The 12,667-nt window shown below is 39.7% G+C and overlaps 2 protein-coding genes across 2 annotated transcripts; one reads left to right on the top strand and one right to left on the bottom strand.

The window, feature by feature from the left end:
* The first annotated feature begins 8,117 nt into the window (after positions 1–8,117).
* Positions 8,118–9,934, top strand: LOC106390567 (glycosyltransferase BC10-like). The gene is made up of 8 exons (XM_048759605.1): positions 8,118–8,411; positions 8,486–8,670; positions 8,777–8,812; positions 8,897–8,987; positions 9,249–9,311; positions 9,393–9,515; positions 9,611–9,649; positions 9,735–9,934. Exons 1-8 carry the CDS (start codon positions 8,118–8,120, stop codon positions 9,870–9,872), a joined length of 969 nt encoding a protein of 322 aa, XP_048615562.1. The 3' UTR covers positions 9,873–9,934.
* A 281-nt stretch (positions 9,935–10,215) lies between these two features.
* LOC125588734 ((DL)-glycerol-3-phosphatase 1, mitochondrial-like) lies at positions 10,216–10,935 on the bottom strand (the record flags this gene model as incomplete). The annotated part of the gene is made up of 3 exons (XM_048760464.1): positions 10,216–10,505; positions 10,601–10,680; positions 10,777–10,935. Coding segments are annotated over 3 exons (372 nt in total), but the record flags the coding sequence as incomplete, so codon positions are not given.
* Positions 10,936–12,667: the final 1,732 nt, after the last annotated feature.

The following is a 12,667-nucleotide window of genomic DNA, read 5'->3' as shown; positions in this document are numbered from 1 at the left end:
TTACTTGTTTTGAGAGTAAACCACTTTAAAAGATCATGGATTTTGAACCTCTTGACCCACTTGAATAAAAGCCTTCCCTTACTCAACCAAATGATTTGGACCAATTGACCATTTGCAAGAATTCATTTGATGCTATGCTTAATGAACTTGAGAGTCGGCTGATTTGCATGTGTGAATGCATGATGATGAGTGTAGGGATGAAAAGAGTTGAGATAAGCCTAGAGAAGCTAAAGTATAATAAGAGAGGGTGTACTAATGCTGAATTTAGATGTTGATTTGAGTGTTTTGTGTGTTTCTTTTGGCTATGAGCTCCCACCTTCAAACTTCTCTTCCTATGAGTTCTAGAAAGTTCACTTGAGGACAAGTAAAAGAATAAGTTTGGGGGAGTTGATATCTTGCATATTCACATTGTTTTATCCATTTATTCATGTACATTTTCATCATATAGATTAGAATTTAGCCATGTCTAGGTTGCATTTTGCATACATATGTCTCTATTAGGTATTGGAGTACCACATGGAGTTCCTGGAGACATTTGGGTACATTTGGAGCTCAAGGGAGGTGATTAGAGTGATCTTTGGACGAGCACTGCCTGGAGCGACTTCCCGGAGCGACTACATGAAGTCGCTGTGACATACATCCCGGAGCGACCTGGCCAGAGCGACGTAGAGAGGTCGCTCGCATTTATATCGCGAGACACTCCGCCCAGAGCGACCTGGACAGAGCGACATGAAGAGGTCGCTCGCGTTTCTATCGCGAGACACCCCTCCCAGAGCGACTTGCCAGAGCGACATGAAGAGGTCGCTCGCGTTTCTATCATGAGACACCCCTCCCAGAGCGACTTGCCAGAGCGACGCTCCAAGGTCGCTCGCGTTTCCATGGCGAGACGACACCCAACGAAGCCCGGAGCGACCTCTCAGAGCGACCCACTGAGGTCGCTCCCGAAGGCCGGAGTGACTTGTCAGAGCGACATGCCGAGGTCGCTCCGCGTCTATTTGCCTGTCGAACTCATATTTTTCTAAGGGCCTTTTGGTCATTTCATTATGCACGTTTTTACTTTTCAAAAACCTATGTTTTAAGTACCTTTGTAAGCCACCAAAAAGAGAATCTCTTTTTTTTTTGGAGAACAACTAGTAAAGCTTCTTTTGATTCAGATTTCATTGCTTTCATCTTGTGTTCTTGTTGATTTCTTATCTATTTCTCTACATGATTAATCTGAAATCCACCATGGGTTTAAGAGGAATCATGGAGATTAGTGAGTAATCATCTTTTGAATTCATGGGTTAGGGAGATCAAGGGTGATTAGGTTAGTTCTAGGATGTTCTAGTGTAGATCATTCTTGTTCCTTGCTAGTAGAGTATTCATAATGCATCTTATGAGTTGGCCACTCAAAAGTTGATCTTTAGACATTTCTCACCCACAAAGTGTTTGATGAAATGTCTGAGACAACTCTCCTAAGCTTTTAACATACTTTACCAAAGATATTTGTTGTTAAAGGTGTTAAGATAGCCAATAGACCTGTTAGTAATGATTGCTTTCATATTATTCAACCAAAGACATTTGACGTTTGAGATATGTTAGTAAATGAACATTCATCTAGACATAGAGTTTGTTTAAGATTGTGTCTAAGCTTAAGGTTGATAGTTTGATTGATATTTTGCCATCCTTAGTTCGAAACTTGATCACCCAAGGTCTAATCCCTATGTCCATGAGTTCTCTTTTCCATTAGTAAAAAAAGTCATTTCATTTATCATTAATCATTAGTTTTAAAACCATCTAAATCATTGGTTGCACTTAGATTAAGTGAGTACTTGCATTCTCAGTGCTTTGATATCCCTCAGAACTGGTTCGACAATCTTTTATACTACAACATTTGTCTTAGGAGTCTTGAAAACTCTTAACATCAGACACGTTGAAAACCCTAGAGAGAACCTTACATTCATATCAATCTTATTGTCTTCCTACTTTTAGATTCCTTCTTGATCGAACTTGTGTGTTTCATTCGATCTAGTTCGACTCATTGTATCCGATCCTAGTTATCAATAAAGTCTATTTTCACCTAGTGGAATCTAGTTCAAAGGTCTCTAAGGAGATCGTCAAGATGCTCATCAAGTATGTTATACCACTACTGGAGCATGATCCTCAATATAGCTCCTTATTTTTGTTGCTATGTTATCATTTTACCCTCAATTCAAGAGTTTCTAGTGTGATGACTAGTTCCTCTTTCTATCATATTATTTTAATGATTTGGCATGAATAAAACTGTCCAAGAAAAATTTGGAATTGTCTTCTGATGAATCCACAAACCAAGTTACACATACGAGTGTAGACTACTGATACATTTATCAATATTTACCAACATGGCCACACAATCATCACAGCGGCTATGATCAAATTCTAAAGTACACACAACAATTCTTCACAATCATTGTGGATTGTGAAGTGAACCTTTGCGATGACAGAAGTTAATTCGTTGTTTAGAGACCATCGACTTGCAAACATTTATGTTCCATTACCTATAAAAAAAATTAAAAGGGTTCAAGAGTCGTGAAGCCAACTCAAATCCAACACAAAATAGAAATGTAGATATCATTTGGAGAAAATTTATGAATAATCTAATAACAAAATATCAAGAGAAATTATTGGAAAAAATGGTTTTAGAGATTAAAGAATCCTTTTTAAAAAAAAAATTTATGAATAATCTAATAACAAAATATCAAGAGAAATTATTGGAAAAAATGGTTTTAGAGATTAAAGAATCCTTTTTAAAAAAAAAAAAACTCTCTCTCTCTCTCTCTCTCTCTCTCTCTCTCTCTCTCTCTCTCTCTCTCTCTCTCTCTCTCTCTCTCTCTCTCTCTCTCTCTCTCTCTCTCTCTCTCTCTCTCTCTCTCTCTCTCTCTCTCTCTCTCTCTCTCTCTCTCTCTCTCTCTCAAGTTTATTATTAAGGTAAAATGCCACTTTGACTCTTTTAACTCGCTACAAGTGTCTCTTTGTAATTACTCTTTTATGCTTGGAAAGCGAATCTGAAATTTGTAGCTTTTTGGACTTTACTTTGGTCCGAGGGAATGCTCACCAGACTTTCACTTACATAAAGACTTTAGTTAAGTTCTTACGTTTACTAGAGAGTACTAGTGAGGGATGAGAATCACGGGAACAACGTGCATTGCTGATTGGAGTCTTGTTCTTAAAGATTAGTTTGAAAACGTTACTAAACCTCTCCGTGTTTTCCGGTCCGAATCCTCGACTTTGTTATGTTCTCAATAAGAAAAGCTCATATCTTTCTTCTTCAGACAATGCTAATATGAAATAAAGATTCCATCTTTGTATGCCTTTCAACTTGAAGAGAGGCGTGATTTGGTTTCAGCTTTCAAATGGTTGAGGCGCAGAAGAAGAATTATCATCAAGGGCCACCACGTCACCACACATCTCTCAAGAATTACTTATGGGTCGTCTTGACAGTTTCAGTGTACAGCATATTGAATTGGTATGAAAGGATGATTCTTATTGGTGATACAAGCTCTGTTTATATACAGAGAATGAACGTGATGTACAAGGGAGAATATACAGAAGTTAATCTACAATATACAGAGAAGATGCGGAAGTCAATGGACAATGATTTAGGTGATTTGCTTGATCTGTGTAATCTGGTTTCCTTATTCTATTACACCCCCTCAAGACGGACGGACGGCCATGAGAGAGTCCGATCTTGATAGCCAATGTGTTAAAACGTGCGCGTGGGAGAGGCTTTGTGAGGGCATCAGCTAACTGATCAGTGGAGCTGACATGAGTTACTCTAAGTTGACCACTCTGAACAAACTGCCGAAAAAAATGATAATCCAAAGCAATGTGTTTCATTCGCGAATGAAAAACCGGGTTTGCAGCAAGATACGTTGCACCAATATTGTCACAGTAAAGTACCGGTTTGGTAGAGACAGAGAAACCAAGTTCAGTTAAGAGCAATGATATCCAGCAAAGCTCTGAAGTGGTGAATGCGATAGCTCGATACTCCGCCTCGGTGGAAGAACGAGCGACCCCTGTTTGCTTCTTGGATGACCAGGCTATGGGATGGCTTCCAAAGTAGACAATGTACGCACTTGTAGATGTGTAATCGTCTTTGTTTCCTGCCCAGTCGGCATCAGTAAAAGCATGTAAATCATTCTGGTTGCTGGCAGGGAGGTAGATGCCACGAGACTGATTTCCAGACAGGTAACGAAGTACTCGTTTCACAGCAGACCAGTGTTCAGTCGTGGGTCTATGCATGAACTGAGATAATTTGTTGACGGAGAAGGAGATATCAGGTCGGGTGAGGGAAAGATATTGTAAGCTCCCAACAATGGTGCGGTATTCTGTAGCATCGTCCAATTGATGGCCAGAAAGTAGGGTCAGCGAAGAATTAGACTCCATTGGTGTTGCAACTGCTTTAGCATTAGTCATGTTCGCCTTATGTAATAAATCTGCAATATACCGACTTTGTGTTAAGTGTAAGCCTGCAGAAGTTCTATTGACTTCAATACCTAAGAAAAAGGTGAGATCACCCAAATCTTTTAATGAAAAACGAGTAGATAAGGATTGAATAAACCGTGATATTTGTGTAGGACTGTTGCCCGTGATGATTATGTCGTCAACATAGACGAGCATATAGAGCAGATTTCCATCCCGGTTATAGATGAAAAGAGAGACATCAGCGACAGAGTTTTTGAAACCGGATTGTAACAGGAAGCTCCGTAACTCATTATACCATGCATATGGCGCTTGTTTAAGGCCATAAATGGCTTTACGAAGTCTGCAAACTGCTCCAGGATTGTCTTTGTCTTGAAATCCTTGTGGTTGCATCATATATACCTCCTCATCGAGATTGCCTTGTAAGAATGCTTGTTAACGTCAAGTTGACGCAGAGGCCATTGACGAGTAACAGCGGTGCTTAGGACTATGCGAATAGTAGCTGGTTTCACAACCGGGCTGAACGTGTCTTGATAATCAATGCCGGGCCTTTGGGTGTATCCTTTTGCTACGAGTCGGGCATTGTATCTCTCTACTGTGCCATCAGGTCGTCGCTTGATTGTGAACACTCATCGACATCCTACAACATTAGCAGCAGCAACAGAGTTAGTTAAATCCCATGTATGATTTCGAATATGAGAATTTATTTCTTCAAGCATGGCTTTACGCCACTTTTCGCTTTTTAAAGCCTCTGCCACTGTTCTAGGAATTGTTTCTGAGGCTGGTGAAATCTTTGTGTGGAGATTGAGGTTCTGGACAGGTTTCTTGATGCGATTGCTGGTGCGAACTGGCTGAGCTGGTGGTGGAGGAGGTTGTTCTGTTACTGTTTCTGTAACTTCCAGCTGTGTTGGAGTAGAAGTTACGTCATTAGTTGATGGCTGTGGTTGAAGATCTGCAACCGGAGGTATTGTTGACGACGATGGGTTCTCAAAAGAAGAGGAGGTCTGTTCTGGAGGTTGTGATAGTGCCACTGGTGCAGGAGTGATCGTCGGAGAGTGATGACCATTTATCTGCGGAATAAGAGTAACTAAGGGAGAAGAAGAGGAGGTTCCATGATCCACGCCAAGAGTATCATCATGCACTGTAATTGGTGATGAAATAGTAAAAGGAAATACATTCTCATGAAACATGACATGCCATGAGGTATAAACTCTGTTAGTACTTCTATCTAAACAGAAATACGCACTCTGCGAAGGAGAATAACCTAGAAACACACAAGGTGTGGATCGAGCTTCTAGTTTATGTGAGTTGTAAGGCTTTAACCAAGGAAAACAAAGGCACCCATAGACTCTTAATTTTTCAAAATTCGGAGGATAACCATAGAGATTTTGAAAAGGGTTATTAAAATTCAGATTAGGTGTTGGCATTCTATTTATTAAATATACAGCCACACCAAAAGCATAGGTCCAATATGACCGTGGCATTGAAGCATGAGACAAAAGTGCTAGACCAGTCTCGACAATATGTCGATGACGTCTCTCAGCAATGCCATTATGCTCGGGTGTATGCGGTGGACTGGTCATATGAGATATACCATGACTAGAGAGGAACGTCCTTAGACCAATGTATTCACCCCATTGTCGGTATATAAGGTTCTCAGCTTGCATTGAAATCGATTTTCAACCAAGCTTTTAAACCTTGTAAACACTTCAGAAACCTGTGATTTCTGCTTTAATGGATACAACCAAGTGTATCGAGTAAAGTGATCAACAAAAATTACATAATATTTAAAACCATCTACTGAAATAATCGGTGAAGTCCACAAATCAGAGAAAACAAATTCTAGTGGTTGCGATGATTTTAAAGATGAAGTTGTGAAAGGTAACTTATGCATTTTATTATTAGAGCAAGCATAGCAAGGCTGAGCCATTAAAGCATTTGAAGAAACAGGTAAACTAAACTGAGAAATGATTTTAGATAAGATAGATAATGCCGGATGGCCTAAACGAGAATGCCAATATGTTAAGGTAGCTTTTACTGTGGAAGCAAAAGCAAGAGATGGAGGTGTTGAAGACTGCGACTTAGGTCATTCATACGTGCCGGCTTTAGGTGTGCCCTCCAAACGAAGAGCCCCAGTTTCCAAATCCCTGACCTGAAAGTATGTCGGTGTAAAGGTAATGGCAACACCATTAGTCTTGCACAATTGAAAAACAGAGATTAAATTTTTATCAAGAGAAGGAACACATAAAACATTATTAAAGAAAAAAGGTTTTGTTGAAGGAGGAACAGAAAAAGAACCAGAGTGCGTAATTGGTAATGCCGAGCCATCACCAAGGAGCACATCATCACTACCAGCATACGGATTATGAGCAGCGAGGTTTCCCAGATCAGACGTCATATGGTGAGAAGCACATGAGTCTAGAAGCCATGTTGATGAATCAGACATCATTGCAGCATTGGCACGAGGTCTCCATGATTGAAAGTGCGTGGGTTGTTGCCAAGCCTGAGAAGTCTGCATTTGTGGTTGTGGTTGGTGTGACCACGATGTGGGTGAAGCAGTGCCTCTGACCATACGAAACTCAGGACAAAATCTGGCGCTATGTCCTTGGACTCCACATGCTTGACACTTGCCGAGATATGGTTTAGAAAAACGAGCTTGATTTGTGTTGTTGTTACCATATTGACGTGTCTGAGACGAAGTGTTGTTGTTGGAGCGGTGTGAAGTAAAGTTGTTATTGCGATTCTAATGTCGAGGGCGAGCGTCAGTAGCATTGGCCACAATTGGAGTTGCAGCAGCAGTATCAGTGCAGAGGATCATTGCTTCTCTGTTAACCAAACGTTCATACAACTCAGTGTATCTCGGGCTTGTAGTCTTCACTAAGACCTGCAAGGATCCGTTCAGTGAGATCTTCATGATCCATAGGTTTTCCCAGAAGTGCAAGATCATCAGCTTTAGATTTGATTTATCGGAGATAATCGATGATGGTTTGTGTTCCCTTGGTACATCGTTCGATTTGAAGTTTCAACTGTCTGATATGGCCACGAGATGCATTACCGAAGGTCGTGGCGAGAGTGGACCAGACTTCTTTGGTCGTATTAGCGCTGGAGACCACTGACTGAATCGGGAGAGAGATAGATCCAATCATCGAGCTGTAGAGGAGACGATCCTGACGTCGCCATGGAGCATACGCAGGATTCGGAGAAGAGACTCCATCAATCATGACTGCCATCGGTGGTGCTAAGTTTGTGTCCTCGATGAAGTGTTGAAGTTCATGGCCTTCAAGCAAAGCACGGACTCGTCGACTCCACATCAAGTAATTGAGATTCGTGAGTTTAGTAACGCTCGACATGTTAACGGAGAGGAGTGTGCTCTGTGGATCTTGAGTATTGAACACAGATGTTCTCTCTGGAGTTGATTCAGACATGATTATAAACCCAGAAAAGAGGAAAATCAGAGACGAGAGATGAAGAATTGCAGAGGAAGAAAAAGAATAAAGAAAGAGAAAGATAGTTTTGGAAGGCGTTGAGCCTAGAGCTCTGATACCATATTGAATTGGTATGAAAGGATGATTCTTATTGATGATACAAGCTCTGTTTATATACAGAGAATGAACGTGATGTACAAGGGAGAATATACAGAAGTTAATCTACAATATACAGAGAAGATTCGGAAGTCAATGGCCAATGATTTAGGTGATTTGCTTGATCTGTGTAATCTGGTTTCCTTATTCTATCACAGCATTCTTCTCATCTGCACTCACATGATGTCCCCACGGCACAGCAAGACCTCCTCCTCCTCGTGGCTACCTATCCACGTCAGGAAACTCATCGACGCGGAGGTAGCTGCACGAGCAGTGGTCAGACACATAGTCAAAACGCCTCCCTTCATCACCTCCAACTCCAAACTCGCTTTCTTGTTCTTGACTCCTGGTACATTGCCGTTTGAGAAGCTCTGGGATAAGTTCTTCACGGTAAGTTCCTCAACGAAGAGAGTCTTGCATTTATATTCACTAATATGTTTGTGGTTTTTAATCTGGAAAGGAAGTTCTCGATCTACATCCACCCGACCAATGAACGGCCGGTTCATATCAGTAGCCACTTTTTTTATCGAGAAATCAACAGTGATGAGGTCATTGAGGGTAGAATCTCTGTGGTTGATGCCGAGAAGAGGTTACTGGTTAGTGCTCTTGAAGATCCTCACAACCAACACTTTGTTCTTCTCTCAGAGAGGTAATAATGACTTCAATCTCAAGTCTCCCAACTAAGATCTTCTGCACCTGAACTTTATTTCTCTATGCAGCTGTATACCGTTGCATACTTTTGACTAAACTTATAGATATCTACTCTACTCCAACGTCAGCTTCATTGAGAGGTAGATTAATCTCTTTAATCAAAAGAAAAGAGTTATTTATTAATGTGCACTGACACAAGCTTCCATTATCTATGTTTTTTCAAGTTTTGTGGATCCTGGTCCTCATGGAACTGGTAGACACATGGAACACATGTTACCTGAGATTGCTAGGGAAGATTTTAGAAAGGGTGCTCAGGTAAAGACAAGCCTTAGTCTCTTAGAGAGTTACTGCTGTTCACTGTTTGTTGTCTTTTTTTTTTTGTGGTGTCTTTTTCTTCTGGGCCCAGTGGTTCACAATGAAGCGACAACACACGGTTATAGTGATGGCTGATAGTCTCTACTACTCAAAGTTCCGCGAGTATTTGGAGTAAGTTTTTGTTCTGCAGCTGAATAGAGTTTTGGTTTTTCAGTTCTCTGAGTTCTGATTATGACAAGAAAGTTCTTATGAATTTTTCAGCCAGGGATAGAGGCTTACAAGGACTGTATTGCAGATGAACATTACTTGCCAACATTCTTCAGTGTGAGGATATGCTCTTCTTAATCATCTTCTACACTCTTCTTAATGCTGAAACGTTTTTTATTTGCTGGATCTTCTTTTCAGATGATTGATCCTATGGGGATCTCGAACTGGTCAGTGACGTATGTTGATTGGTCTGAACGAAGGTGGTATCCAAAGACTTACACAGCAAATGAGATATCACTAGATTTCATGAAAAATGTCACGGTATGGTTTCGAACGTTATGTTCTTCAAAACTGTTATAATAATGAGCTTCTTAATTCTACTTTTTTCTCGGTTCTCCCTTGTGACCTTGTGTCAGACTGAAGAGATGAGTATACACGGCACAAGTGTGGGAGAGGTATATTCTCTAGCAGATCTCTCTCTTTTGTGGCCACTCTACTTCTCTCTCTTTCTTTATACTTTTGGACTTGTGGGTTTTGAAGCATGGAGATGAGCTGCATTGGCCATGTACATGGAACGGGATTACACGGCCTTGTTATCTGTTTGCAAGGAAGTTCCATCCTGATGCTCTTGACACATTGCTTAACCTCTTCCCAAACTACACAAGCACAGTTCTCTGAGGAAAGGATTCTTTACACAAGCAATTCTTGAATTCATTTTTGTTCCCCGATTTGATACTGTAAATTTTGTTCCTGATGGATCTTAAATGCCGGTTATACGAACTTAGAGCAGAAATTTTTGGTTATAAAGACTTTCATATTGCTAATATATATATCACTTTGGTCCGGTCTCTATCAACAAGTTTATGTTATATGACATTGTAACAACCTAAGCTATCAACAACAGAGAGTTTTGGTACTGTCAAAGTCACTCTCACCAGATAACCATTCATTTAGTTTTGCAAAGAAGAATATTTAAGATATTCAAATTTTATTATCGAATCAAAAGAAAGAAAAAAAAAACTCATACGAATCAAATCATTTTATTGTCAGCTAAGGGCTTGAACATTGTTTCCCATACAGCCATGAACTTTCTGGGATTCAATCATAAAAGAATCAAAGCAAACCAGTCAAGTATCTTATAGCTTGAGGATAATGTTTACCCTGAAGCTTTTGTGGTCTTAGTTTTCTGAATCCTCAAAAGGAGGTAAGCCCCATTCCTCTGGTTTGAAATCAAGCAGAGAGGCTAGAACCTGATCCGCAACGTCACAGTAGGACTTGTCCAATCTCGGATCCGGTACCATTATCACATTCCTGCTCACACACCATCAGAAAAATAATCACATGTTAGCCACTAACTGCTCATCCGTTGAGAGGACTTGGAAAACTGAAACCAGAAACCAACTTACATTCCAGCGTTTTTAGCTGCCATGACACCGGAAGGAGCATCTTCAAACACCAGAGCCTTACGTGGATCTACAGGACCATCCTATATAAACCCACAAAGAAAAGGGAGGCATTATTAGTGTACAAGCTCGTAGAATCTGTGTTTTCGATTCTACAGTATTATGTAAAGTAAAATGACCTCAAATCTCCTAGCAGCAGCAAGAAAACCGTCAGGAGCAGGCTTCCCTTGCTTCACCTCTGGATCATCTCCCCTCACTATGTGATGTATCCACGAGAAAACCTCTCTGTGCCTTTGCGTCTTCAGATCAAAATGATGTGTGTGCGTACTGCATATTGGTTAAGGATAACAAAACAGATCAGATACGGCAAAAGTCTAAACGCATTAAGAAAAAAGAAACTGAAAACGCCATTTGAACTCTCAGTCTTATATTACCCTGTGGCCACACAAATGCGGGACGAAATCTAGTTTATATTAAATGGCAAATCTATTATTATTTAAATATGAATTTTAAAAAAACTCATTTAAAATTCACCGTTAAATAATTGGCATTTCATGCTTTCTTTCTCGGCCGAATAAGGCGACTTCCGAACGATCATATCTTCTTATAGAATCTTTCACAGATTTTCCCGGCTGGTGTCCACTCCAGCAGTGGCTGTACTCATTTCCTTTGATTTTCTGTTAATAGGATAGATTAATAAAGTCTTCTTTTGGTTATATGGAGAATGCGGAAGGGTACGAGATCATCAATCTTCGAAATCCAGTAAGTTCTATGGGAAACTTCATTGACGTCTCTTCGTTGGTGATGAATACTGTCCGTTTACTTTTGTTCTCTACAACATCCAAAACAATCTGTCGGTTTGTCTACATAACCGTTTCGTCTCACATCAATATTGATGGAGTTTCTGTCCGACGATTTGATTGTCTTCGCCGGTTTTCTTCTTACTGGTATTTACCGCTTATATTAAGAAATTTGGAGTTGCATTTCTCCAAATTTCTTCCTTTGTATCACCACAGATGGCTATTTATATGGGCCGTTCATTGCGAGTATGTTTTGTATTCTTCTCTCCGAAGGTTAGTCCTCTGATTTCTAAATGGTTTAGAGGCTTATTGGTACATACTCATCGTAATTGGGATCCTGAAATATTATTGGTGGAGAGATGCATAGACAAAGAAGTTTGTGTGGAATGATCAGACTTCCAGAACAACATGAACAATAATCTTTGCTTTGATTTTTGTGGACCTGGCTCAATGAGTGGAGGAGTTCAGTGGAGATGCTCATTTGCTGTACTCTTATCGCTCGTTTTTAAAAGAACTGGATTTTACTATGATTTAGGAACTAGGTATCCCAGTTTTGGAGGGGCTGATAGTTATAACGGTGGACATCCGACTAGGAATGTTTTTACTATTATGGAATCAGAATATGATGATCGGTTTATGTGTTTATCGTTATCAACAGAAGAATACATGGCTAAAGACTACAGCAAAACATGTTATCTCCTGCAGCGGGAGTGTTTGGACCGGATTGCGATGTAATGGATGGATCGGATCCAAAGATCTTATAATGGACAAAAGGCCTTTGACCACAATAGATGACAGCCAAAACCAAGATCATTTAGACCGTCGACGAAGTTGAAAGTTAGCGTATCAGGACCATGCTTGCAATTGTGTAAGTTGGCATCGTGTTATTACTTTTTCTAGTTTCAAGTACTTAAAAATGTATTTGTTGTTGTGTTTTTTTCTATCTCTAACAACTATATTCAATTTTAATAAAGATAATCTTTAGCCGGAAAAAAATAATAATTGGCATTTCATAAAAATTCACTTTTACTGAAAATATTTTTAGTTTTGGAGTTTTAAAGTGTCAAACGATTTTAGAGTATTTGGATGGAATTTCTTAATTAAATAAAACTCAAATCTCATGGTTTCAAATAATATTATAAAATGATTTAACAAAAATCACCTTAACTCTTCAATTCGTTGAAATCATCTAAACTTATTAAAAATCAAATCACCTTAAACTTTATAATAAATACACATATCTTCTTTTAAAACATGATGTAATGTGTTG

Source organism: Brassica napus, chromosome C6 (genome assembly GCF_020379485.1).
Source record: "Brassica napus cultivar Da-Ae chromosome C6, Da-Ae, whole genome shotgun sequence".
Classification (NCBI taxonomy): domain Eukaryota; kingdom Viridiplantae; phylum Streptophyta; class Magnoliopsida; order Brassicales; family Brassicaceae; genus Brassica; species Brassica napus.
This window is presented reverse-complemented; position numbering and strand designations above follow the sequence as displayed.

Coding starts and splice junctions, on each gene's coding strand:
- LOC106390567 (XM_048759605.1), top strand. CDS start 8,118: ATGGCCAATGATTTAGGTGATTTGCTTGATCTGTGTAATCTGGTTTCC. Junction 8,412..8,485: donor TCTGGGATAAGTTCTTCACG/GTAAGTTCCTCA, acceptor CTGGAAAGGAAG/TTCTCGATCTACATCCACCC. Junction 8,671..8,776: donor TTTGTTCTTCTCTCAGAGAG/GTAATAATGACT, acceptor CTAAACTTATAG/ATATCTACTCTACTCCAACG.